Raw genomic sequence first — 27,406 nt, forward strand, 5'->3', positions numbered from 1 at the left:
GAGGGCTCTATTCCCTCAGCATCCTGGCTTCTGCCTGAGCTGCTCCAGCCAGGAGGCATCTTTCTAACTGCCATCTTGTAGCCCTTTAACAAGCCTAAACCAAGTGTAAACAACAAAGCTTTTTGCAGCAGGAAAAAAAAAAGTCATTACTTCAGTTGTGGACCAGAGTGGTTCAGCTATGGCAGGGGAGGAACACTGGTGTGGGGTGTTATTGATGGGGGGGCACATGGTTGGGAGGGAGTTCTCCAGGGCATGTATACAGGGTACATAAAAATGTTTGGATATTTTCATAGTAGTTCCAGTTAAAAGCGAAAACTGAGGGAGTGCTGATTTCCTAGCCAGGGGAGCTCTATCACATTCCCCAACAGAACAGCAACAATCCCCCAAGTGCAATGGCAAAGACGAATAAAGAAGGATGGTCCAACAATGAGCCCTTGATACTGATGGCTATGCTTATGAGCCTGTGTGCCTGAAATATGAACTAGGCCTAGAGCTGTAGGGTGCCTAAGAGTTACCTCCTGAGAGCCTCCATGTTGCTCAAATGTGGCCACTCTCTAAGCCAAACTCAGCATGTAAATGCATTATCTTCTCATCAGCATGGGACAGGACTCCTGGGGATGAGCTTCCCTGGTGCCAAGGGATTACTACCAAGCAATAGCTGATGATGTAACTAGAAGAAGACCTTGAATAAAAGGGTCAACTCAGACCAGCAGAATATCTCAACCTACATGTAATATCAGGTGTTAAAAACTGCTTTTTGACCTTGCATAAAAGGGGGAAATGGAAAGGACAAATGAGTTTATATGGCTATGAGTCTCCAAAAAAGAGTTGGGAGGTCATCACAGGGGTTGCACTTACGCATGCCTCAGCAGGGTCCCAGAAACAGCCAAAGTAGATACACCCCAGGTACTGGTTCTTCTGAGGGCTACAGAGACCCACAGGTTCTATGGTCATGGCAGATGGGTCTAGAGTTCAGTGCCATGTCAGTTGGCCCTACTGTGGAGTTTGTGTTCCTGAGATGGAGTTGGACTCAGATGTGACCTTTCTACACATGCCTTGTCACTTTTAGTGGACCTGTGTTTGTCGTTGGGGTTGGTGTATACTCAGGAGACCTGAATCTCTGGACTGTCCATGTGACAGCCAGGCCCTGAGCCTCAGCAGACTTGCAACTCCTACCCTCTGGCTTACTGGACTTACCCTGGCCAGCTAACAGGGAACCACCACACCAGGGAGCCAAGAGTGCCTACAATCGCAAGCAGGAGAATTGCATCCATCAATCATGTGGAATCTAAGCCCCCTCTCAATAAAGAGGTGGAGTGGACATACCGTCTCAGGATCCACAGGATGGAGGAATAGAGAATGGATTAGAATGGACTTACTGATATCCTTCCATGGAACTATTGTGATTAGTAATGGAAGAAATTGTAGTATTGATGTGGAGAAAGTGGCCACAGTAGCTGCTGAGGGAAGAAGAGATATGATATGGGGGCATTTTCAGGACTTGGAGTTGTCCTGGGTGGTACTGCAGGGACAGATGCTGGACATTATATGTCCTGCCATGGCCCACTGGGTAGACTAGGGGAGAGTGTAAACTACAATGTAAATCATTATCTATGTGGTGCAGCAGTGCTCCAAAATGTATTTACCAAATGCAATGAATGTGCCACGAAGATGTGGTAGGAGTGAGTGAGGGGTTGGGGGTATATGGGGACCTCTTATATTTTTTGAATGTAACATTTAAAAAATATAAAGAGAGGGAGAAAAAAGTCATTACTTCAGTAAATTTTTCTTTGATCCCCTAGATTAAAATGAGTATGTGTTTTTCAAAAATCCTGCAGGGGAGTGGATATAGCTCAAGTGGTTAAGTGCTTGCTTCCCAAGTATAAGGTCCTGGATTCAATCCCTGTACTTTCTAAATACAAAACAAACAAATGAAAAAACCAACTCTCAATGGGGAGCAGATGTAGCTCAGTGGTTGAACACCTGCTTCCCATGTACAAGGTCTTGGGTTCAATCTCAGATATCTCCTTTAAAAAAATCCTGCAGTCCTTTGTATAATACTTACAAAATTTGTCACTTATTATTTTTTTGTAAAATAAAAGCATAATATACAGATTGAACCAAAAATTCTTTCAGATGTAGTTACCACTTCTAATGAGGTTTCTTTTATTGTTTTTATTCCTTAATCTAAAAGCAAGGCTCATTACAGAAAAAAGGATGAAAAAATAAATAAAGGAGAGACTAAGAATACTCATAATCCTACCCACTTGGCTTGATGTCTAACCTTTCTTGCTGCCTTGCAGGGTAGTTATTGGTGTGTTGTGTAATCTGCTCTCCTATGGTCCTTAAGTGCAGTGACCCATGCCTGACTCCCCTCTGCACATCCCATGTCTTACGCTTTTTGTATGAGAACCATCAAAGAGATGGGTGTATTAGGGACAGGAGAGACACTGGTGTAAGAAGTTTAACTTCTGAACGATTCTTCTTTCATACTATGCTTCGCTACCAGTGTTACCTGGGCAGGGATGGTGCCATTGTTCTTGAGGATGAGAGGCAGTTTCTCAGACTGACCAATCAGAAGCCTCTTAAATAGGAGCATGGGGTTTCCAGATCGGTTAAGGAGAATTGGCCGCACAATGGTCACTCGAGGGAGGTTCCCTTCTCCAGTGATATCGAACACGAGGCTTCGGTTCTTAGTCAGATTGCTGCAGGGAACAGGAAAATGGCAGCCTGTCAGCCTGGTCTGTCAGGAAGAGCATTCCATAGAAAGTGTGACTTGCAGCCATAAGCAGGAAAAGGAGCTGGGGAGTGATACCTGGGCAAGCCATCCAGCGTGGCCTCAAAGATACACTGGTAGGTCTGCATGGTCTGCGGAGTAAAGGACACTGTGGCAAAGGCATGAGAACGACTGGCAACACACATTTTGTTGGGCTCCACTTCAAAAATGTCGATAATACGGGCGATGACCTGGGGAGGGACAGCAGGGACCAGTGAATGTTAGCTGTTTACACAGGGCTTGCTGCTTGTCTCTATTGATCCTGTTAGGAACCCTTCCTACTCTAAGCTTTGTGGAAGCTTATGTAGCCATGCTACATTGCCTGCATAGTCATGGCCCCTGGAAGGAGAAAACCAGATATTCTGGAATGCACCCCTGAACAATAGCTGGCTGAACTTGGCTGGACCCATGATCTTTGACTCAAATAGACAAACTAATCCAATCAGATATTCTTTCTGTCTCTGCTCTTTCTGTCTGTCTGTCCCTTTTTCTCCCTCCCTCTCTTCCTCACTCCCCTTCCCTAAATTAATATGCTCAGAGATCATTGGTGGTTGCTGATATGGACCTGAGCTGGAAGCCAGGCTGAGTCACATGCATGGAAGCCAGACTAGAGAATGGAGCAAATACATAGAGAGAACTGGAGACACCTTGAGAGAGACCACACTCAGACCCTGAAAGATAGACACGGTATCTTAAGTTCTTCTGAAGGCTGGATTTCAGGTGACAGTTCCAGTTCCAAAAAGGTCTGTTTGCACAATGTGTTCTGGCCTGTGTCTGAGATTCATTGCAGTAAACTTTGCTTTATTTGGGGTGAGTGGGTTTCTGTTCCTTGCCACTCCAAGAGCCATGGCTAGAACAATCTCCCATAGCACTTTATTTGTTCTCTTCTTGTGACAGTGTTATGGGAAAACTGTAGGGATGGTCCACAACATGGGGTCTGATTCCCCTGCCCTGGCCTCAAAACGATTTTTCATTCCCATGGGAAGCAAGTGGGATTCTAGATTGACTATTCTCTCTTGTTCTTAAGCTGAGAGCACTAAGATTTCTTTGCTCTTTTGAAGAGAGCCTTCAAATCTGCTAATTAGGGAGAACAAATAATGTCTGCAAGTCCCCTACTAAAGTTTCTCTGTTTAGAAATCAGGCTTGTTCATTATTTATGTTTCTTGTGGAGATGAGAGAGATACCTGCCCTTCAGTGTTCTAAATAAGACCAGAGAGTAATGACTGGATTTTGCCAGGGGTTGAGAGAAGTCACAAAGGGGGTTAGATAGCCCCTCCAGCCCTGCACACCTGCAGTGACAGTTGCCTAGGAATGCTCACTTCATACTTGAGGAATGCAGCAACAGTCACCTGGGAAGCCCACCCACCCTGTGAATTCCCTCCACCATTGCCCAGTGAACAATTTCAGCTCTGGGGCATGAAGACCACCAGGATCAAGAAACCACCTTCAGTCAGAGATCTGGAAGCAGTTGACATGAGACTAGGCAGTATTTGTAGCAAAAGTCATTGAAAATTAAAGATGAGGGAAACCTGTTGATAAAGCTCTCTCTCGATATACTGAATTTTCTGCTTCATTGTGAAGAAAAAGGATCTCAATAGGATTTGACTCAGAGAATAAAGGCAGTTTTGGGTCTGGCAGATCCTAAGATGGATACTTACTATTTAAGTTGTACATGGATGAAGTTTGGCTTCAAACCTGCCCTATATCCCCAGGCTCTGGAACCTAGGGGAAGAATTGAACCCTTCTGAGCCTCAGTTTCTCTGATGTAAAACAGGGATAACCAACTCTGAAAGAATTTTGTGAGTGGTAAACAAGGCCATTATATATGCCATTCAGCACAGTGCCTGTACATATGGGGGACTCAAAAAATGTTCATCATTTCACCTTACCCTTGTAATATGATGCTCCACAAATCTCTCTTACTAGAAATATGTCCAACTTGAGGCAGGCCTGTCTGAAGCTGGTGTTCATTTTTGGATTTTCCCATAGTGTATTGTCTATTGTAGGCATAGAGTAAACATTTGATGGATGAATTAGTTGCTCATTAGTGTGAACCAGTTTATTCCAGAGGGACCCAGAGGAGATACCCACTGGGACAAATGTATTACCCCAAATAACTTTCAATGGGACTGAGAGCCAGTTAATTTCCATTCATGTGTAGAGGCTCTAGAGCAGCAGTTGTCAAGAGCACTTTCTCTGGCCTTATGCCAACCAAGTAGGGCCAGTGACCATCTCGAGCATCTTACCTTATTGGAGACAGGCTTAACCACAATGTTTACATCACAGGCAATCTTTCCCACGTTGCTGATTTTGAACCGAGCCTTGGCTTGATGGCCCACTAGGACATTGCAGAAGATGAACTTGTTCTCATCTTCTACAAATAGTCCTCCACTCTCTACAGTCTGCAGGATCTGGTATAGGCTGGTGCTGGTACAGATCTGGTGCTCCTCAAATATCAAGGCATTATTGTCAGTCACAAAGGCTGGAGGATGGAAGGAAGACTGTGAGATGATGCCTGACTGCCATATTCTTGGCTCTCTGTAATTCTTAATTTGGAGGTTTAGAGGTTTACAAAAGAGAATCATGGAAGAGAGGTAGGGAATTCTCAGAAGGGGGTATGAGTGATGGGACAAATTCTATCTTCTCTCCCGTTTTGTAGTGTGCTGTTCAGCATACCTGGACCAGCCTTTTTTTCCCCAAGTAAGAGGTAAGAGCTGAAGGTATAAGGTCTGAGATCAGGGGTGGGCCTAGGAGGGTAGGAGGCAATGGTTCCATGCTGGTTGGGGATACAGCGTGTTTCTTGCCAAAGCAAAAGGAGTTCACCTGAGCTTGTGGGGTACAGAACCCAAGCCTAATGAAATGTTATAATGTGCTCAGTGACTATTGTCCTCTATGCATATGTTGCCTGCAGGGAATGGCCTGGTCATGAGTAGGATTCAATGTGCCTGGACCCAGATAACACCGTTCATCAGAGAATCCAGGACCAGATTCAGGAGGGCTAGAAGTTTAAAGATGCACATCCGCTCTTAGATGTGCATGCCTTGTAGGTCTTTAATGAAAAATATGGTTGATGACACTAGAGGAAAGAACATATTCTAAAGTCCCAAAGGAAGCAGCCTAGCCATGCTTGCTAGACAACTTTGCAAAGATTTGCCTAGGGTTTTTTTTTTTTTAAATAAAAGTCTTTTAAGAGGTGCTGTCCAATCTGAGTGCCCAGTACCTGGCAGACAGGCTTCAGCCAACAGACTGTAAGGAATGCCAGCAGGATGGTCTTTTGGGTCTCGGTCAGAGATATCGATAGCTATAAACTCCTCGCATTTTCCCACAGGGTCAGCCACACAGTCGACATTGATGACCTGCTGTCCTCCTGAAGGGATGGAGCCAAAGCCAGGATACACAGTAAACATGCCATGGGAGAAGCGAGCCTGCAGGACAAGGGTGGGAGAGGATGGAAGGGATGGAGGCAGAGTGGGTGACAGAGCCTGAGATCCTTTACTAGAGCTGTGAGACCATGTCAAGAGGTACAGATGGGGACCCTTTCCTGTAGGCACTCCTGGGCCTCAACTCTTCTCCTCCTTAAAAGAGGGAGTCTGGGTGACTACACAGCAATGGCTGGGGATTCATGGATGGGGCTTTCTCAGTGCTTCTATATATTCCTATTCCCTTATAAAGGAACTGACATTATCCACATTCTTTAACACTTATAGTGGGAATCTAGCAAGGGAGAGGGCAGAATGGATTAGTGATTAAGATTATGGATTTTTGAATCATATACTCCTGTGTTTGAATCCCATCCCTGCTACGTACTAACTGTTTGATCTTGGACAAATTACTTTTCTGAGTCTCAGTTTATTTATCCATAAGATGGGGCTAAAGCCCCTACCTGAGAGCTTACTTAAGGCTAACATGACAGCATAGCATCTGGCACAGAAATAGTGCAAAAAATTCGAATGTTAGCTTGTACTCCTTTGGTTCTTAGGAGCTTCTTTCCCCTTGCTCAATTTCAGAAAGGTGTGAAAGAGAAGTTAACTTAGAAGGTCCTTCTCTGGGACATCTGTTGTACCATCCCTAGAATCTGCCAAGAGGGTAAGTGGGGATCCTGATGTTAATGGCCAACTTCCAACCAACTTCTGTTCTTCTTCCTCTCAGAGTCACACTCTCCCACTGGCCTGTTTCTACCTTTCTCCTAAATCCCTCCAGGCATGTACTATAGTAATACTGCATTAGAAATTATTTATTCCAACAGTTCCTGGATTCAGGAACTTCCCTAAACTCTTCCTGAAATTCTTTTATTTTTTATTTTTATTATCTTTTTAAAAAAAGATACATAGATCACAAAATGTTACATTAAAAAATATAAGAGGTTCCCATATATCCCCCTCTCCACACCTCCCACTCCTCCCACATTGACTTCTTTCATGAGTGTGGTACATTCATTGCATTTGATGAGTACATTTTGGAGCACTGCTACACAGCAAGGATTATAGTTTATGTTGTAGTTTACACTCTCTCCCAGTTCATTCAGTGGGTTATGGCAGGATATACAATGTCCTGCATCTGTCCCTGCAATATCATTCAGGACTACTCCAAGTCCCAATAACGCCCCAATATCACATCTCTTTTTCCTTCTCCCTGCCCCAGCAACTCCCGTGGCTATGTCTTCACATCAATGATATAATTTCTTCCATTGCTAGAGTCACAATAATTCCACAGCAGAATACCAGTAAGTCCACTCTAATCCATATTTTATTCCTCCATCCTGAGGACCCTAGAATGGCAATGTCCACTTCACCTCTAAATCTAGAGGGGGCTTAGATCCCACATGGCTGATGGATAGAATTCTCCTGCTTGCAGCTGTAGACTCTCTCAGCTCCCTGGTGTGGTGGTTCTCTAAATTCTTAACACAGCTGCTGCAGGTGCTGGACTGGATGGCACACTGCACACCTTACCTAGATGTCTATGTGAATAGAGCCCCTAGTGTTATGCATAGTGTGCAACTGCACAGTCATACCTGGAGGCTGCTATTTACCAATTTGGTCAATATTTACTGAACACCTACTATGTGCAGGAACTGAACTAGGCATCAGTGATTCCATGATAAAGCAGCCAGACATGTTCCCTGACCTAGTACTATTTATACTCCAGGAGATAGACAGAAAGCACATGGGCAAACAAGTAACAGTAAATTGAGAAGAGGGAGTTAAGCTAGAAAATAGTAAGAGTGACAGTGTGATCAGGGAAGTCTCTTTGAGGAGGTAGTATTTAAGCTGAGATTTGAATGAGGAGAAGAGCCAGTCAAACAAACAAAAAAAAGTGGGGGAGGTGGTGGAAGAGCATTAAAGACAAAGGGAATAGCATGGGCTAAAGGTTTGAGGCAGGAAATAGCCTGGCCATTTGAGGGACTGAAAGAGCCCTGGAGGGCAGTGTGGAGAAGTAGGGAGGGAGAAGTAGGAAGGGAGAAGGAGATACCAGTCTTGATTTGAGGAACTGTCATGTACAGGGCAAAGTGGTGAAAGCCAGTGATGGAAGATAGGAGGATGCAAATGATAGAGAAGAACAGGGATGTCAGGTGACTCCAGAGTGGTGGAGGGGGAGAGAACTTTCCAGTTTCTATTTCCAGTGTACTGTGGGGTCTTTTTTTTTTAACTCCTTGCCTTTTAATTCCGTATAGGATTCCAGATTTTTTCTAATAATCCCCCTTTCTAAAAATTAAACTCTCTATTTTGAGATAATATGGAGATATCACACGCTCTTTTTACTCAGTTTTCTCTAATGGGAATATCTTGCAAAACCAGAGTACAAAATTGCATCCAGGATACTGACATTATATATAGTCAACATAGAGAACATTTCTGTCTCCACAAGGATCCCTTATGCTGCTCTTTTATAGCCACTTTCCTCTCAGTCCTCCCCTTCCTTAACCCCTGGAAACCAATTTGGGGAGAATTGAAATCTTTACTATTTTGAAACTTCCATTCTATGAATATGGTATTTATTTAGATCTTCTTTGATTTCTTTCATCAGCATAGTCTAGTTGTCAATATACTAGTCTTGTACATGTTTTGTTAGATTTACACCCAAGTATTTCATTTTTTTAATTGATTGTAAGTGATATTGTATTTAATTTTGGTGTCCATTGTTTTTTTTTTAATGTGGAACTTGTGTACTGTGAACTTGCTGAATTCACTTTTTTAAATATTTTATTATTATTTTTAAAAAATATTACATTAAAAAAATATGAGGTCCCATTCAACCCCACCGCCCCCACCCCCCACTCCCCCCACAGCAACACTCTCTCCCATCATCATGACACATCCATTGCACCTGGTAAGTACATCTCTGAGCATCACTGCACCCCATAGTCAATGGTCCACATCATAGTCCACACTCTCCCATGTTCCATCCAGTGGGCCCTGGAGGGGATCTACAATGTCCCGTAATTGACTGTGAAGCACCACCCAGGACAACTCCACGTCCCGAAAACACCTCCCCATCTCATCTCTTCCTCCCATTCCCTGCACCCAGCAGCCACCATGGCCACCCTTCCCACACTCATGCCACATTTTCTCTGTGGACATTGGATTGGTTTGTGTCCATTGCACATCTATGTCAAGTGGGGACTTAGATTCCACATGGATACTGGATGCACTCCTCCTGCTTTCAGTTGTAGACACTCTAGGCTCCATGGTGTGGTGGTTGACCTTCTTCAACTCCATGTTAGCTGAGTGGGGTAAGTCCAATAAATCAGAGTGTAGGAGCTGAAGTCTGTTGAGGCTCTGGGCCTGGGTATCATATTGTCAGTCCAGAGATTCAAATCCCCTAAATATATCTTAAACCCCAGCACCAACTACAATTCCAGTAAAGTAGCATGCAAGTCTTGTGAAAAGAGATCCCCTCTGAGTCCAGTTCCATCACGCAGAAACACCAGCTCCAAAGGAGGGCCATCTGACATGGCAGTGAACCCCATCTGCCATGACCATAGAACCCGTGGGTCTCTTTATCCCTCAAAAGAACCAATACCTGGGGTTTTATCTACTTTATCTGTCTCTTAGACTCTGCTCAGTTGTGCATAAGGGCATTCCTTCTGACAAACTCCAGATTCTTTTTTAGAGACTCGTAGCCTTATAAACTCATTTCTCCTTTCCATTTCCCCCTTACATTAGGTCAAACAGCATTTTGAAGTAATGTTATTATATGTAGACAGGGATATTCTGCTGATCCGCATTGAACCTTTAATTCAAGGTCATTTTCTAGTTGCATCTTCAGCTGGTATGTGGTAGTGATCCCTCGGTGCCAGGGAGGCTCATCCCCGGGTGTCATGTCCCACGCTGGGGGAAATGCACTGCATCTACATGCTGAGTTTGGTTTTGAGAGTGGCCACATTTGAGTAACATGAAGGCTGTCAGGAGGAAACTCCCAGGCACAATGCTACTCTAGGCCTTGTTCTTATTGCAGGTATATAGGCTCACAGGCATAGCCATTAGTATCAGGAGCCCACTGTTGGGCCCTCATTCCTTCCTGGTTCTTACCGTTGCACCTGGGGGACTGCTGCTGCTCCCTCAGGGACCACGACAGAGACCCCCTGGCCAGGAACCCAGTACCCCCCCAGCTGTTGTTTTTAATCGTTTCCACTATGAGTATATCTAAACATTACCATGTACCCTGGACATATGCCCTGTATAACTCCCTGTCAACCATATATAGCCTGTCAATAACATCCCATATCAGTATTCCTCTGCTGCCATTGTTGAACCACTCTGTGATCCAAAACTTCCTGTAAAGTGAATCCCAACATAATGTCAGTTTCCCTTACTAGTAAGATGGAATATAGCGATGAGTTTAAAGGTTAGATCTAGAGTACATATTGATTTGGAAAAATTTCTACATCCTATCTTTTTCTTTTCTTTTTTTTTTCTAATTATTGAGCTTCTCTTCACAAGAGTCTTAGATCACAGTAATTCATATATACAATATACAGTACTCCCACAGATCCACCATAAAACCTTTTCCCTTCCACAGCGATAATCTTTTAACTTATTCATATCATATTTCCTGAAACTGATGTACAGATTCCGAAACAATAGCTTTCAAACAAGGTGACATCTGTGCTTACAATGTGGTCCATACTTTAGGATGTACAGTTTTCTAAATTTTTTAGTTCCCTATGTTTTGCTGAACTCACTTTTTAGTTATAGGAGTTTTTGTTTTTTTTTTTCTCTATAGATTCCTTGGGGTTTTCTTCACAGTCATGCCATCTGCAAACAGGGCATTATTATTTTTTTTATTTATGACCTATACTCCTTTTCCCCTCTCCTCCCCACCTCTCCCCTCCTATCTCCTCTCCTCTCCTTTCACTGTATTGCATTTCCAACACTATGTTGAATCAAATGGTAGAAATGGACATCCTTGTCTTGTTCCCAATCTTAGGGGGGACGCATTCAGTCTTTCACCAATAAGTATATGTTAGTTGTAGAATTTTTTGTAGATGTTCTTTATCATGTTGAGAAAATTTTCCTCTAGTACTGATTTTTTAAAAAAGATTTATTTATTTATTATTTATTTCTCTCCCCTCCCCCCTGCCCCAGTTGTCTGTTCTCTGTGTCTATTTGCTGCGTCTTCTTCTTTGTCTGCTTTTGTTGTTGTCAGCGGCACAGGAATCTGTGTTTCTTTTTGTTGCGTCATCTTGTTGTGTCAGCTCTCCATGTGTGCAGTGCCATTCCTGGGCAGACTGCACTTTCTTTCACGCTGGGCAGCTCTCCTTACGTGGCGCACTCCTTGCACGTGGGGCTCCCCTACGTGGGGGATACCCCTGCATGGCATGGCACTCCTTGCGTGCATCAGCACTGCGCATGGGCCAGCCCCACACGGGTCAAGGAGGCCCGGGATTTGAACCGCAGACCTCCCATGTGGTAGATGGACACCCTAACCACTGGGCCAAGTCTGCTTCCTAGTACTGATTTTCTGAGAGTTTTTTTTCCTTCCAATTCATGGACGGGTGTTGAATTTTGTCAAATGCTTTTTCTGTATAGATTGATGCATTCATGTGACTTTTCTTCTTTCGACTGTTACTATGAGGGATTACATTGACTCATTTTTGCATATTGAACTAGTCTTTCAACTTTACAATAATCTTCACTTGGTCATGGTGCATAATTCTTTTTATATATTGCTGAACTCTATTTCTAATATTTTCAGGGTTTTTGTATCTATATTCATGAGGCATATTGGTCTGTAGCTTCTTTTCTTTCTCTTTCTTCCACCCTCCCTTCCCTCTTTTCCTCCCTTCCTCTCTCCTTTCCTTCCTTCCTTCCTCTCTCCATTTCTCTCTTTATCTCTACTGTGTTCTTTTCTTTGTCTCTCTGTCTCTCTCTCGACTGTCATCATCTGCTTTCGGTATCATGGTAATACTAGCTTCATAAAATGAATTGGGAAGTGTTCCCTTGCTTTCTGTTTTCTGAAACACATTGTGGGGATTTGATGTTAATTCTTCTTTAAATATTTGGTAGAATTCTCCAATCTGGGCCTGTAGATTTCTTTTTTTTTGGCAGGTTTAAAATTACAAATTCAATTTCTTTAATAGTCATAGGACTATTCCAATTATCTATTTTATATTGATTGATTTGTGGTAGTTTGTGTTTTTTGAGGAATTGTTACCTTTCATCTAAGTAATTAAATTTATGCACATGGAGTTGTTATAGTGTTTGTCTGAAATAACAGCTCATGTTTTATTTCTGATATTGGTAATTTAGGTCCTTTCTCTTTTTTTCTCTGTCAGTCTTCCTAAATAAAGGTTTGCCAAATTTATTGGTCTTTTCAAAGAATGAGCTCTTTGTTTTGCTGATTTTTTCTATTATTTTCTGTTTTCAATTTCATTGTTTCTGCCCTTATCTTTATTATTTTCTTACTTTATTTTCTTTATTATTATTCATCTTTTTAAAAAAATTTTTTCTTAGGAGGTGCTGGGGATTGAACCCAGGACATCATACATGTGAAACATACACTTATCCACTGAGCTATACCCACTCTGCTCTTCAACCCTTCTTGCTTTGGTTTTATCTTATTTTTCAACATTATTGAAATGGGAGCTTAAATTATTGTTTTGAGACTTTTCTTCTTCTAATGTATGCATTAAGTGTTATAAATTTCCCTCCCTACACTGCTTTACCTGTCCCACAAATTTTGATAAGTTGTATTTTTATTTTCATTAAGTGCAATGTATGTTTAGATTTCCCTTGAGTCTTCCCCTTCAGTCCATGCATTATTTAGAAGTGTGTTGTTAAGTTTCTAAGTATTTGGAAATTTTCTTGTTATTTTTCTGTATGGGTTTCTTCTTTGATTCCATTGGTGTTGAAGAGCATACTCTGCATGATTTAAAATTTGTTGAGTTTTGTTACATGACAGAAGATATAGTCTACCTTGATATATGTTCCCTGGGCACTTGAAAAGAAGATGTATTTTGCTGTTTTGGGTGGAGGGTTCTATAAATGCTGATTAGATCTGTTGGTTGATGGTGTTGCTAGGTCTTCCACATCCTTGCTGATTTTCTGTTTAGTTGTTCCATCAATTGTTAAGAGAGGAGTGTTGAAATCCCCAACTATAATTGTGGATTTTCTATTTCTCCTTTTGTTCTATCAGTTTTTGCTTCACTTATTTTGCAGTTCTGTTATTTGTTGCATACATATTTAGGGTTGCTGTGTCTTCTTGGTGGATTGACTCTTTTATTATTATTAACATATGATGTCCTTCTCTGTCGGAAAATTTTCTTTCCTCTTCAGTCTATTTAATCTGATAGTAATAGAGACTTCTTTTGACTAATATTAACATGATATATCTTTATGCATCCTTTTATTTTCAATAAAATAAAAATGTGTAATATCATATTTTCTTGTTTCTTGTAGACAGCATATAGTTGGGCCATTAAAAATATATGCTGCCAATCTCTGTCTTTAATTTGTATAATTCAGTCATTTACATTTAATGTAATTATTGCTATGTTAGGGCTTAAGGCTTCCTTTTTAAAAAAATATCTTTTGTTTTTTTTCCTCTGTTTTTTCCCCCTGCCTTCTTGTGGGCTACATGAACATTTTTTTTTAAGAATTCTATTTTGATTTATCTATAGTGTTTTTGAGTATATTTCTTTGTGTGTGTGTGTGTGTATATATATATATATTTACTGGTAGCTCTAGGTATTAAATTATATATATTCATAACTTAATATGATATACTGGTGTTGACACTTCATCATTTCGAGTGAAGTATAGAAACCTCACCTTCCTTTACATCCCTTTACCCAGTGATATTTATAATTGTCTAAACTATTTCCTTTAAATACATTTAGAATTATATTAGAAAGTGTTATATATTTGCTTCGACTGACAAATATTGGAAAACCCAAGAGGAGAAGGAAATCTATTGTATTTATCCATATTTTTAAAAATTATTGTGTTTTCTTCCTTTCTTCCTTCTTTTAAAAATTTCTATTTAGAAGACTACCTTTAGCCATTCTTTTAGGCTAGATCTGCTGATAACAAATTCTTTTAGTTTTCATTTGTTTGAGAATGTCTGATTTCCCATTCATTCCTAAAGGATATTTTTTTCTGGATATAGGATCCTAGGTTCACAGTTTTCTTTCTTTGCTTGCATAATGTTGAGCCGCTTTCTTCTGGCCTCTATGGTTTCTGATGGGAAATCCACTGCCATTCAAATTATTTTCCCTTTAAAGTAAGGTGTCATTTTTCTCTCATTGCTTTCAAGACTTTTTTCTTTAGTTTTTTGAAGTTTGACTATGATATATTTTGGCATGAGTTTCTTAAGGTTTGTCTTGTTTGGGATTTACTCAGCTTCCTGAATCTTTAGGTTTATGTCTTTTGCCAAATTTGGGAAGTTTTTAGCTTTCATTTCTTTGAGAAATTTTTAAGCCCTGCCTTCTTCCTTCTCTCTTTAAGGAGCACTAATATCATGGGTATTAGATCTTTTGTTATAGTCCCACAGGTCTCTGAGGCTTTGTTAACTTTTTTTTTTTTAGCCTATTTACTACCTGTTGTTTAGATTAGGTAATGTTAGACAAAATAATAGTCCCTCAAAGATATCTACTTTCTAATTTCTGGAACTTATGAATATGTTACTTTACATGGCAAAAGGGATTTGTAGATGTGATTAAGGACCATGAGAATGGGAGATTATCCTGATGGAATCACAAGGGTTCTTAAAAATGGAAAGGGCAGGCAGAATAGAATTAGTGGGAGATGTGATGATAGAAGAGGTCAGAGTAATGTGATTTGAGAAGGGTTTGACCCACAATTACTGCATTTAAGATGGAGGAAGGGGACATGAGCCAAGGGATGCAGATTGCTTCTAGAAGCAGGAAAAGGCAAGGAAATGCATTCTCCTCTAGAGTGTCCAAGAAGGACTTCAGTCCTGATGACACTTGGATTTTAGCCTCATGAAACTTGTGTCAAATTTCTGACTTACAGATAATAAATTTGTGTTTCTTTAAAATACTAAGTTTGAGGTGAGGTGATTTTTTTTACACCAAATAGGAAACTAATGCAGGTAATTTCTACTGTTCTGTTTTATTTTTTACTATTTTTTTCTATCTTGCAATTAATTTTTTAATAATATACTTTTAATTTTTTAAAAAGATACTTAGATTACATAAATGCTACATAAAAAGTATGGGGGATTCCCATATCCCCTGCTCCCTATCCTCACACATTTTCCCACATTAACAACATCACTTATTAGTGTGGTACATTCATTACAACTGAGGAACACATTTCGGAGCATTGCCACTAAGTGTGGATTATAGTTTACATTGTAGTTTACACTCTCCTACATAATTTTGTAAGTTATGACGAATATATAATCGCCTGTATCTGTCATAGCAATATCATTCAGGACAATTCCCAAGACCCCAAAATGCCTCATATTCAACCTATTTTCCCTTTCTCTGCCCTCAGAACCTCTAGTGGCCACTGTTTCCATATCACTGATAATAGTTCTTCCATTGCTAGAATCACAATAAGTCTGTAGTAGAATAACAGTATATCTACTCTAGTCCATTGTTTTTCCCCAATCCCAAGGATTCTTGGATGGTGATGCCTGCTCTGCCTCTAATTGAGAGGGGGCTTAGATCCTTTTAAATGCACTGATTCTTTCATCTGTTCCCTCTATTCTTTTGTTGAGCCTACCTATAGAGTTTTCAATTTTGATTATATATTCTTCAACTCAAAAATTTACATTGCTTTCTTTCTTTATTTGCTGAGGTTTTCTATTTTTTTCAAGCACAATCATAATTGTTCATGGAATCATTTTTATGCTGGCTACTTTAACATCTTTGCTGCATAATTATAACATCTGTCATCTTCATGTTGGTATGTATTGGTAGTCTATTTTCATTCAGTTTGAGATCTTCCTGGTTCTTGGTATGACAGGTGGTATTTAATTGAAACCTGAACATTTTGGGTATTATTTTATGAGATTTGGGATCTTATTTAAGTCTACTGTTTTAGCTGGGTTTCTCTGAAACCACTTTATCAGGGGAAGGTGGTGGAGGGGGGCTAGTAATCAAGACTCTCCATTTGGACCCCTCATTAATGCCAGGTGGGGAGAGGGGTTCCAACTCCAAAAGAGACCTCAACTGATTCCTCCCTGGCTGGGAGAGGTAGGTGTGCCTTGTAAATGCTCCACTAGGGTGTAAGGGGAAGAAATTGGTGGTCTCATTGCCACTAGGCCTCCTCTGACACCATTCCAGTGGGGAAAAGGAGGGATCTCATTACCACTGTGTTCTCAGATATCATTTTATTTAAACTGGCTTCAATGGCCTTCTGTTTCTTATGAAGAAATAATTCTTGATTAAATATAAATGAAGAATTTAAACTTAATTTTAAGGTATGGGGAGTCAGATTTTAAAGTCAAAGAGGAAATCCAAATGAAAACATAATACTTTATCATAAAATGACAATGACATTTCAATATAATTACTTAATATTCCTGTCGTGTACATTTAAGTCCAGCTATCCCAGAGAGGTATTTGGTGGCAAGAGCTAGGTTGGGAGGTGGCCTGACTGGGTTTCTGTGAACAAGGAAAAGGGTGCTCACCTGGCTGGTGATGTTTACATCCTTTTGAACAGAGTCAGAGAATTTGGCTGCTTTAGTGGAGCCGGACTTGTTGAAGCTCTCGCTTTCCCTGGATCTTGCATGTCTAATATGGCTGGCTCTGATTAAAGAAGCAAAAGTACACATTCAGGAAGGGGTGGTGATATTAGACGCAACCTGACTGTCTGCTTAGAAGGCCCATTCTCCCAGAAAGAGAGAAGGTGCTCTTCTTTGCTGAAGAGGGCAGTGAGGTGACACAGTTAGCTTGTTAATCATTAACCAAACTCATTAAAAAATCATAAAAACTTTGGAGTAATTGTATTCATTAAACATGATTCATGAAAGCTTTGGAAAATTACTGCAAGAAAATAATATTTTAAAAATGTTTACTTGAGTTTACTGAAAAAGCAGTATGTGGAAAATTATTTTTAGATAACAAATCTTTTACCTGATCTGGTTAAAAAAAAAAAGAAATGGCAAATAGATTAAATTTTGTCCCCTTTTACTGTCATGATGTTGTTAAGTCTTAGTATAGCAGTTGCTCAAATATAGGTTTTAACTAATCACTTCACTTGAAGCTAGTTTAGCCAATGATTAGTTTTCCTAGAGACAAGTTCACCTAAAATACTCAAATGTATTTGAGTTGCATATTAAACTTTTGAAAATGTTTATATTTTTTAGCTTAAATGCTTAATGACCAGAACAGTTAAAGTGTATTGTGCATCCTAAAATGATACATAAATTAAAAAAACAAATGAAATGGAAACAACTAAATGGTAATTATTATAAATGAATATTAATATATTATGAAATAAGTGATAAAAATTATGTTGAAAGAGACTTCAGACAATTAACCAAAAATTTATTAATGTGTTCAAACCTTGTCAAAATGGAAAAGGATATCCAAAAAATAAAACAATTACAAAATAAATGCATAAATGCTGTAATATGATTTAAAAATTAGCAAGTCAAAATAAAGTCAAAAGACTTTGAGAATTGTAAACAGATATAATCCCATGCAGAAGCATTTGTATTTATTCAAATAAATTTATCATACATTTGAGAGCAGTTAGAAAATGTAAGAAATCTAGAGTCAGGAGATGACCAAGCTCTACTGGTGATTTCCTACATAATGCTGAATGAGTCATTTCTAAACTTTAGGGGTCTCACTCACAAAAGAGGATTGATTCAATTTAGATAGAATAGATGAATGCTCTTTGTAAAATGTAAAGCATTAACCAGGAAATAGCATGAATTAGGTAAATACTTGTCTTACACTTTTTTTTGATGAATGGGGCTTTCTCCTGTCATCCTATAAAGGGCATACTTGAAGTCAGTAACACCTTGATTTTCTATGGTGAAGGTGGTGCTTTTACGAGTGCCACAGATCAAAGCCCCAAAATTGATCATGGAGGAAGGACTGATGCTGTATTTGGAGAACACTGCATTCACAGAAATCTTAATTGGGATGCTGGCAATGATCTCACCTCCTTCTACAATACTGGGCTCAATAATCTAGAAAGAAAAGTAGGATTAGGAAAATATCAGACACCAGCCTATCTCCAGAATTCCCATAATGGTCTACTTCATTCCTTACTTTCGTTATTGACAGGAAACCAAGTTCTTTATTCCATGCTCTTTATATTATATATCAAAGAAAAAATAGCAGAAACTTTTTAGAGGTGTGTTCTGGGAAGATGGCATCAGAGTAGGTCAGCAGGGCTCAATTCTCTTACAAAAACAGCAGAGAAAGTATAGAAGCTGTCTGAAGGAGCTGCTTTAGGGGTCTACAGACCAGGACCATGTCAAACACATCATCCAGGAGGGAGTGGGGACAAAGAGACAAAGAGGCTGAATTGAAAACCATGAGTTACTTGCCCCTGTGGCTGGGAATGGTGCTCATTCCTCACCCTTGAGTTGGAAAGCCTCATTAAAACTCATGGCTAACAGTGGCCAACTGAGAGGAGAATGGATGTCTTTCTTCCGGGGAAGAGGGAGGGTGCAGTGGAGGGCTGTGTGTGGTTTCTCTTCAGTGAGTTTAAACAACAGGGCCCCGCTTTGAACCGTGGCTCTAACCAGTCCAGAAACACTGCCAGTGGAGGATGAAAGAGCCAATTCCATGGAAAGATTCTTCAAAGAACACCATCTGCTGGCAGACCAGGAAGGTAAAGGAAAAAAAGGCTTTGGAGTCTCTCATGTCCCTATTCCCAGGTCCCCTTGGATCTCTTCTGCACCTCATTAGCGGGTCCCTGGCCCTGTTTTGATAACTTAAACAAGGCAATTTTATAGATTTAGAATAAGTTAAACCAAAAATCAAAGAAGACCCATGGAAAAAAACCACTAGGCAAGAAAGAGAAATTGACTATCAGAGTAAACTCACCAATATAATCAGATCCCTAGACATCAGCAAAAAATTATAAGCCATACTAAGAAGCAGGAAGGAATGGTCCAGCCAAAGTGACAAATGAAAATTCCTGATGAGACACAGAATTTAAAATAAGTAATCAATGATGTTCACATAAATCTCCTAAATCAATTTAAAAGGTTGAAGGAAAGTATGGCTAAAGAGATAAAGGATATTAAGAAGACACTGGGTGAAAATAAAGAATTTGAAAGTTTGCAAAGAAAAGTAACAGATCTTATGGGAATGAAAGACACAATGGATGAGCTTAAAATACATTAGAGGCATATAATAGCAGATTAGAAATGGCAGAGGAACAAATAAGTAAATTAGAGGACAGAGCATCTGAACTTGAAAAGTCAGAGAAAAGAATAGAAAAAATGGAACAGGGTCTCAGAGAATTGAATGACAGTGCAAAATGCACCAATATCTGTGCTATGATTGTCCAAGAAAGAGAAGAAAATACCGAAAAGGGACAGAAAGAATAGCTGAGGAAATATTGGTCCCAAATTTCCTAATCCTTATGAAAAGCATAAATATCAATATCCAGGAAGGACAATGTACTCCAAACAGAATAAATCTGAACAGACCTTCTCTGAGACACCTATTGTTCAGAATGGCAAATGTCAGAGATAAAGAAAGAATTCTGAAAGTAGCAAGAGAAAAGCAAGTCATCACATACAAGTGATACTCAATAAGACTAAATGTTGATCCAATTTCTCACCAGAAACTATGGAGGTGAGAAGGCAGTGGTATGATATATTTAAGATACTTAAAAAAAAAAAAGCCAGCTAAGAATTATTTTCTGGCAAAACTGTCCTTCAGCAATGAGGGTGAGTTTAACATCTTCACAGATAAACAGAAACTGAGAGAGTCTGTCACCAAGAGACTGGACTTACAAGGAATAAAAGGGAGTGCTGCTGCCTGAAAGGAAATGACAGGAGAGAGAGGCTTGGAGAAGAGTGTAGAAGTGAAGATCATTAGCAAGGGTAACTAAAAAGGTTAAAAAAAAAAAAAAGACAATAGTAAGATATGATAAAGGAAAGCCAAAGGATAAAATAGATAAAGTAAGTAATGCGTTGACAGTAATAACATAGAATGTTAATGGGTTGAATTCCCAATCAAAAGACACAGGTTGGCAGAATAGATAAAAAATATGAGACATTTATATTCCATCTACAAGAGACTCATCTTAGAAGTAAGGGCATACATAAGCTGAGTGAAAGGTTGGAAAAAATATTCCACACAAATAGTACCAAGAAAGAGCTGGAGTAGCAACACTAATATCAGACAAAATAGATTTTAAATGCAAAACTGTTATAAGAAATGAAGAAGGTCATTACATATTAATAAAAGGGGCAATTTACCAAGAAGAAATAACAATAATAAATATTTATGTACCTAAACTGAGTGCCCTGTGATACATGAGGCACACACTGGCAAAATTGAAGGGAGAAATAATCTTCTCTACAATAATATTTGGAGACTTCAAAACCACTCTCATCATTGTATAGAACATCAGTACAGAGGAACAAAAAGGAAACAGAGCTTGAATAATATGATAAATGAACTAGTCCTAACAGACATATATACTATATGATACCTCCAAACAACAGGATATACATTCCTCTGAAGTGCTCATGGAGCTTTTTTCCAGAAAAGACCATATGTCGGGTCACAAGACAGGTCTCAATAAATTTCCAAAGATTGAAAGTATACAAAGCACTTTCTCTGATCATAATGGAATGAAGTTGAAAATCAATAATGTGGAAAAAGGGAAAATTCACAAATACATAGAGATTAAACAACACACTATTAATCGGTGGGTCAAAAAAAGAATTATTAAGAGAAATCAGTAAATACCTTGAGATGAATGAAAATGAGAACAAAACATCAAAGTTTTACAGCAAAGGCAGAGCTGAGAGGGAAATTTATAGCCCTCAATGCTTACATTAAAAAAGGAAGAAAGAGCAAAAATCAAAGACCTAATTGCATACCTGGAGGAACTAGAAAAAGAACAGCAAATGAATTCCAAAACAAGCTGAAGGAAAGAAATAGTAAAAACTAGAGGAGAAATAAAATCAAATCAAGGGAAGTGGACTTGGCCCAGTGGTTAGGGCATCCGTCTACCAAATGGGAGGTCCACGGTTCAAACCTTGGGCCTCCTTGACCCATGTGCAGCTGGCCCATGCGCAGTACTGATGCGTGCAAGGAGTGCCGTGTCACGCAGGTGTGTCCCCCACGTAGGGGAGCCCCACGTGCAAGGAAGTGTGTCTCATAAGGAGAGCTGCCCAGCACAAAAGAAAGTTCAGCCTACCCAGGAATGGCGCCACACACTTGGAGAGCTGACACAACAAGATGATGCAACAAAAAGAAACACAGATTCCCGTGCTGCTGACAATAACAGAAGTGGACAAAGAAGAACACACAGCAAATAGACACAGAGAACAGACAACTTGGGGGGTGGGGAAGGGGAGAGAAATAAATAAATAAATCTTTTTTAAAAAAAACCAAATCAAGAGCAAAAAACAAGAGACTCAACAAAACCAAAAGTTGGTACTTCAAGAAGATCAACAAAATTGACAAACCCTTAACTAGACTGACAAAGAGAGAAGATGCAAATAAAGTCAGAAATGAGAGGGTGGACATTACTACTGACCCCATAGGAAAAAAAAAAGACATCATAAGAGGATATTATGAATACCAACAAACTAGACAATATAGATGAAATGGACAAATTACTAGAAACACACAAACAACCTACCCTGACCCTAGAATAAATAAAAGACCTCAACAAATCAATCACAAGTAAAGAGATTGAAACAGTCATCAAAAACCTCTCCAGAATGAAAAGCCCAGAACCAGATAGCTCCACAGGTGAATTCTACCAATTATTCAAAGAAGATTTAATATCAATCTTGCTCAAACTCTTCCAAAAAATTGAACAGAGGGAACACTACCAAACGCATTCTATGAGGCCAACATCACCCTAATACCAAGGCCACATAAAGACGTTATAAAAAAACAATAATAATAGCAAACACTTACATAGACCTTAACTATGTGCCTGCCCTGTATCAACATGGACCAACTTTGTCCTGTTTTTAGTTCCCCACTCACCTTTAGAACTTGATGATTAAACTTGCCAAGACTTGGGCGGGGCACATTTCTTCTCCGGCCCTCTCTATTTCTGATGACCCTGCCCATTCCCTGATCCACCCATACCTAGTAGTTGGGACAAAACCCTGGTATCTTATCTGGCTGCCACCTGGGCCAGCTCTTCTTCCTTCCTCGTGGAGTGTGAATTAGACCACATACCCTTCTTTTCACAGGAATCCTACAATCCAGTTACCAAGTCACCCCTCCCTTTGAACTCTCTTACTTGACAACGCAGGATGGGTTGGTGCTCAATCTTCACTTCCTTTTTTGCACGAAAGAACACCTGGACATTTGTGGGCTTTTCTGTTGTGGTCAGTGAGCCTTTCTTGGGTTGGACTGAGATAATGGAATTTGCACTGGTTACCGATGACCCTAAGAAGTCCACGGAAAAGCTGAAGGACAGGAATAAAAAGTCAGTTTCTGTCATCCAAGGAACCCAAGCTGCTGGAGAGGAGACTAAACCATTAAGTGCCTGCCATGCCTTTGGCCCTGTTTAATGACCATATATAACAGTAGCCACTGTGCTACTGTGATCACCCACTTTAGCCAGGATTGACCAGGCCAGATGTTGGTACTTTGGGCTAGCTTGTGGTGAAGAAGTGTCCATGCAGGAGAGCTCTGTTCAACAGGGACACTTGATGCTGGATAAGGAGCAGCTAAATTAATTTGATTCTCTCTGAGTCTGAATGCCAGACTCACACAGAAGGAGCAGTGATGCATAAAGTGGGTGGGTGGTGGGTGGGCAGAAGCCATGCAACAGAGACTTCAGGAAAGGGAAGCCACGGCCCAAAGGGGATGAGGTGAGAAGCCACAGAGAAAAACTGAGTCATGAGAAAGGCAGAGGGACCAGAGCAGACCAAGGAAATTTCACTGAGGCAGGACACCTGGAGGTTTCCTGGGGATCCAGATGACCTCCCCACATTCTAAGAGACCTGGGTGTTCAATTGCTGCAAGTATGGTGCCTGTGCTTCCATACTTCTCTGCTCATCCTTGCAACAAAACTTTGTTCACCAAATCCAACTTCAGGGTGACTCTGATCCATGCAAACTGAAGGGTCTGTGCTAACACCCCTATCTTAATATAAAACAAAATCCATCAATGGGCAAGATTCTAATTCCAAAACAACAGTGGGTTTCTTCTTGGTTTGTTCAGCTTTCTCTCCCTAGCTTCCATCCATCCTTCTTTCCCTCCCCCCTTCCCTCACTTACTCCTATCTATCTATCTATCTATCTATCTATCTATCTATCTATCTATCTATCTATCTATCTATCTATCTTCTATCTATCTATCTATCTCCCTACCTATCCATCCACCCACCCACTCATCCATCCATCCATCCATCCATCCATCCATCCATCCATCCATCCATCCATCCATCCATCTATCTAAAATTTTCATCATCTCCAACTAACAGCAGTATTGAGGTAGGGCCTCTCTCATTTCAGCATTTCTTTAGCTGAAATGAAGCTATCATGAATACATGCAATATCTTCCAAGTTTGCAAGGGAAAAATCCCTTTACCAACTATGAATTCTTCCAGGTAACGATGACTTTTCATTGAAAGTGACTGGGACTGGGCACTGGTACTGCTATTGAGGACTGTGTGATCTCCCCTCCTCTCCCTTCCAAGCCACCCTTTCCTCTCAGAGGACTCTCCCTTTTTTAGTGTTTCACTTTTAATCTCAAGAGCTGAGCACAAAGCTGGGTCTCTATTCTACCAGGCCACTATTTGTATGCTATAATACAGTTCTTAAAAAAGTCTTATGTGTTGGCAAGCCCTTATTTTTCATGTGAAATCTTATGCAGGAGGCATAACCTATAAAACGGATAAGAGCCGAAGGGAATGCCAAGGAGCTTAAGTCCGGCACCCCACCCCAGTTTTTCTTTCCCTTCTCCCAGTGTTCCCCCCCACCCCCCCAGGCTTTCCCCCAACTCCTAGCCTCCACCATGGCTCCAGGTTCATCTAGGAGGCCCTTAAGGGTCTCTGTAAAACTGCAGAGTGAAAATCTCTGACTTAGCAGTTGGCATTCCATTCATTTGAAACCAAGGGAGGCAAAAAGCAGAGATGATTCTTATGACTCCCTTGATTGGACTTTTTATCTCCTAGACAACAGTATTCTCATGAATGGATGCCCAATGAGTTTGGGGTTACCTGAACATGATCTCATATTTCCCGCGGTTCTTCAGTTGCAGGGGCTGCTTCATCTCCTCCGAGACCTTTAAGATCCCAAAATCAAGGCCTCCTTCAGCTCCTGCAAAAGCCAGGGCCCAGGGTAGGGAGGAGGGAGTGGGCATAGAAGCAAGAAAAAAGGGAACAAATATTGAACTCTTTCACTAGACTTCATGTGGAAAATCCATGGTGACAATTTCAGAGAATTTTCTGAAAACACTGTGGTTAGAAAAGCCTCTTGTAATTACATTTTGGCACACAAACGACAGACTCTGCTCTACAGCCCACTTCAATGGGGCAACTCCCCCTGGCTTTCCATCTTTGCACCAATGTCCTTTCATGGCTCCTATCAGCTAAAACTTCTTCTAGTATTTTTTCTATTTTTGTATAAAGTTTATAATCCACAGAGTTGGGGTATTACATATAAATTAATATAATTTTATTTAGTATTACATTATAAGCATTTCCCACATAATTAAAATCTCCTTATAAATGTGTTCTTAGCTGCATAATATTCCATCATATGGCTGTTCCATAAGCTACAATTTATTCTTACAATATTATTATACACTTTTTAAACAAAGTTATTTCTAATTTTTGATTATTTAAATAATGCTGCTTTATACATCTTTGTACATAGAATAATGACATCTAAGTAGGCATGTAGCTCTAATATTCAATGACTCCCACTGAGCGTGTGTTGTATCAGGGAAAGCTGAGAAAATGGAGAAATACACGCTAAAGGGCAAAAGCTAACTTGGATGTCAGGGTAAAGTAGTAGGCTGAAAAATGCTCTTTTTCTCACTCCCTCCCCCAACACAGCCATGTCCTATCCCCCAAATCTGTGATTTTGCTCCTTATATGACAAAAGGGAATTAAGGCATCAAATGAAATTTAGGTTGCTAATCTGCTGACCTTAAAGTAAGGACATGCTGTTGGATTATCTGGGTGGGTCCAATGTAATCACAAGGTCCTTAAAAGTGGAAAATGAAGCCAAAAATGGGAGAACCAGAGAGGTGGCTGTGTGAGAAGGATTCACTCTGATGTTTCTGACTTTGAAGGTGGAGGAGAGAGCCATAGACTCAGGCAAGTGGGTGGCTCTGGAAGTTGTCAGAAGCAAGGGAATAGATTCCCCTCTAGAGCCTCTGGAAAGGAAGACAGCCCTGTGACACCTTGATTTTAGCCCAGTGTGACCTATTTCAGATGTCTGACTGAGAGAAGTGTAAAATAATGAATTTGTGTTGTTTGAAGTCCCTAAGGTTGTGGTAATTTGTTACAGCAGCAACAGAAAACTAATACCAGTAAGAAGAGAGGTGCTTACTCTCAAATGCTGGCTCAGAGAATAGCCCTGCAAATTTTATATTTATTACCACCCCTTGCCATCTCCCACTGGAGAAGTTAAAATTTGTTGTAATGTTGCTAATATTACTCTGGGGCTTGCATTATTTTTTACAGAACTTCCCCTGCCTTCCACCACCACAATACCAGCCACACACTAGTCTTTATTTACACAGAAATATTCCACACAAGGAGACACAACTTCAAATGTGTGGAAAAAAACACCCTTTCCTTGAAGGGGTCAACAGACCTTTGGGGAAGGTGATATCCAACGCAATGTCGTACGACTCTGCAAAGATCATGATGTTTTCAATCTGAACAACACCAACAAGATTTTCTGCATCTAACACCTGTTGCAGTGAGAAAAATTCTTCAGTAAAAGCAAGATACACAGCTCCAGTTACTCACCGTTCCCTCTGTTGTCATTCTGTTGGTGAGCCCATCCTCCCTGTCCTGGGGGATAACTAAACTGGTGTCAGCTGCCAGCCTGACCCAATCATGGACTCTTGAGACTAATTAGGGGCTAATAAAGATTCTGTTAAGGGAAAGAGCTATTGGCTAGTGGGACAGTTCTCCTGGGTCTTCGGAGAGACCACCTGCTTTGCTGCTGAACCTAAAGGTGAGAAACTAAGTCACCAGCTCCCCATTATGTATTTTGGGTACCATGTTTAAAACTCAAGTTTTAATTCAGAATTACCATCGTTTCTTTCCTCAAACATTTTGATAATGTTTCATAGAGCAAATTTGATCAACTTGAGTTTTACTGTCCTTCTATTACTACCTACCATCCAACAGAGATAGCAAAAAGAAATGTTGGCAGCAAGAGGGAAAATAGAAAAATGAACTTGGATCATCCACTCTTGAATTTATAAAGTACCTTACTTCTGATAACAAGCACTCAGGGCATCCTATTTCCTCTGCTTCCCAAATGGTTGGGAGGGGGAAGAAGGGATAAGATTAAATTTTGTAACTGAGGAAAATAGGAAGGACAATCTAAGAGGTACACAAATAAAATAAAACAAGTTCCCTGGAGAACTTTCCAAAGGAAGGCATTTCCTTGAGCAGATGTTGAAAGAAAAGGTGGGGGAGGGGGCTGAGCCCTAATCAGGCTGTTGCTTGTTTGGCTGGGACACGTGGAAATGTTTCCACACCAGTTGGTAAGCAGCTATCACAATGACCTTCTCAAGTGGCCCCTTGCTGCCTGCCTCTCCCCTCTCCCCTCTACCATGGGAATCTCTGAACCTTCCCATGATTCAGCATTTAAAGGATAAAGTTGGCACAGCCAGGGGATCCCAGGACCCTACATCAGTGATGTGACTTTGGTCTATCACAGTAGATCTGTGTTTGTGCAGAGACTGGTGATATAAATTTTAACTATCACCTCTGGGCTTAGTACACATTTGAAGATTGTATGAAACTCAATTCCTGGTTTTAAATATCTGAAGGGCTGTCTTGGGTAGAGAGG

The 27,406-nt window shown here is 40.3% G+C and overlaps 1 protein-coding gene across 3 annotated transcripts in view; it reads right to left on the reverse strand.

The window, feature by feature from the left end:
* HYDIN (HYDIN axonemal central pair apparatus protein) overlaps positions 1-27,406 on the reverse strand; it is a 516,844-nt gene that overhangs the window by 87,555 nt on the left and 401,883 nt on the right. For all 3 annotated transcript variants that reach the window (XM_071209089.1, XM_058279757.2, XM_071209090.1), the window contains 9 exons: positions 26,192-26,291; positions 24,586-24,685; positions 22,657-22,825; positions 18,150-18,388; positions 16,877-16,994; positions 5,997-6,201; positions 5,023-5,258; positions 2,816-2,967; positions 2,516-2,705 (listed from right to left, as the gene is read on the reverse strand). In XM_071209089.1, coding sequence (XP_071065190.1) covers positions 2,516-2,705; positions 2,816-2,967; positions 5,023-5,258; positions 5,997-6,201; positions 16,877-16,994; positions 18,150-18,388; positions 22,657-22,825; positions 24,586-24,685; positions 26,192-26,291 — 1,509 coding nt within the window. The remainder of the gene's footprint in view (positions 1-2,515; positions 2,706-2,815; positions 2,968-5,022; positions 5,259-5,996; positions 6,202-16,876; positions 16,995-18,149; positions 18,389-22,656; positions 22,826-24,585; positions 24,686-26,191; positions 26,292-27,406) is intronic.

This window comes from Dasypus novemcinctus, chromosome 18, assembly GCF_030445035.2.
Source record: "Dasypus novemcinctus isolate mDasNov1 chromosome 18, mDasNov1.1.hap2, whole genome shotgun sequence".
In the NCBI taxonomy this organism is placed as follows: domain Eukaryota; kingdom Metazoa; phylum Chordata; class Mammalia; order Cingulata; family Dasypodidae; genus Dasypus; species Dasypus novemcinctus.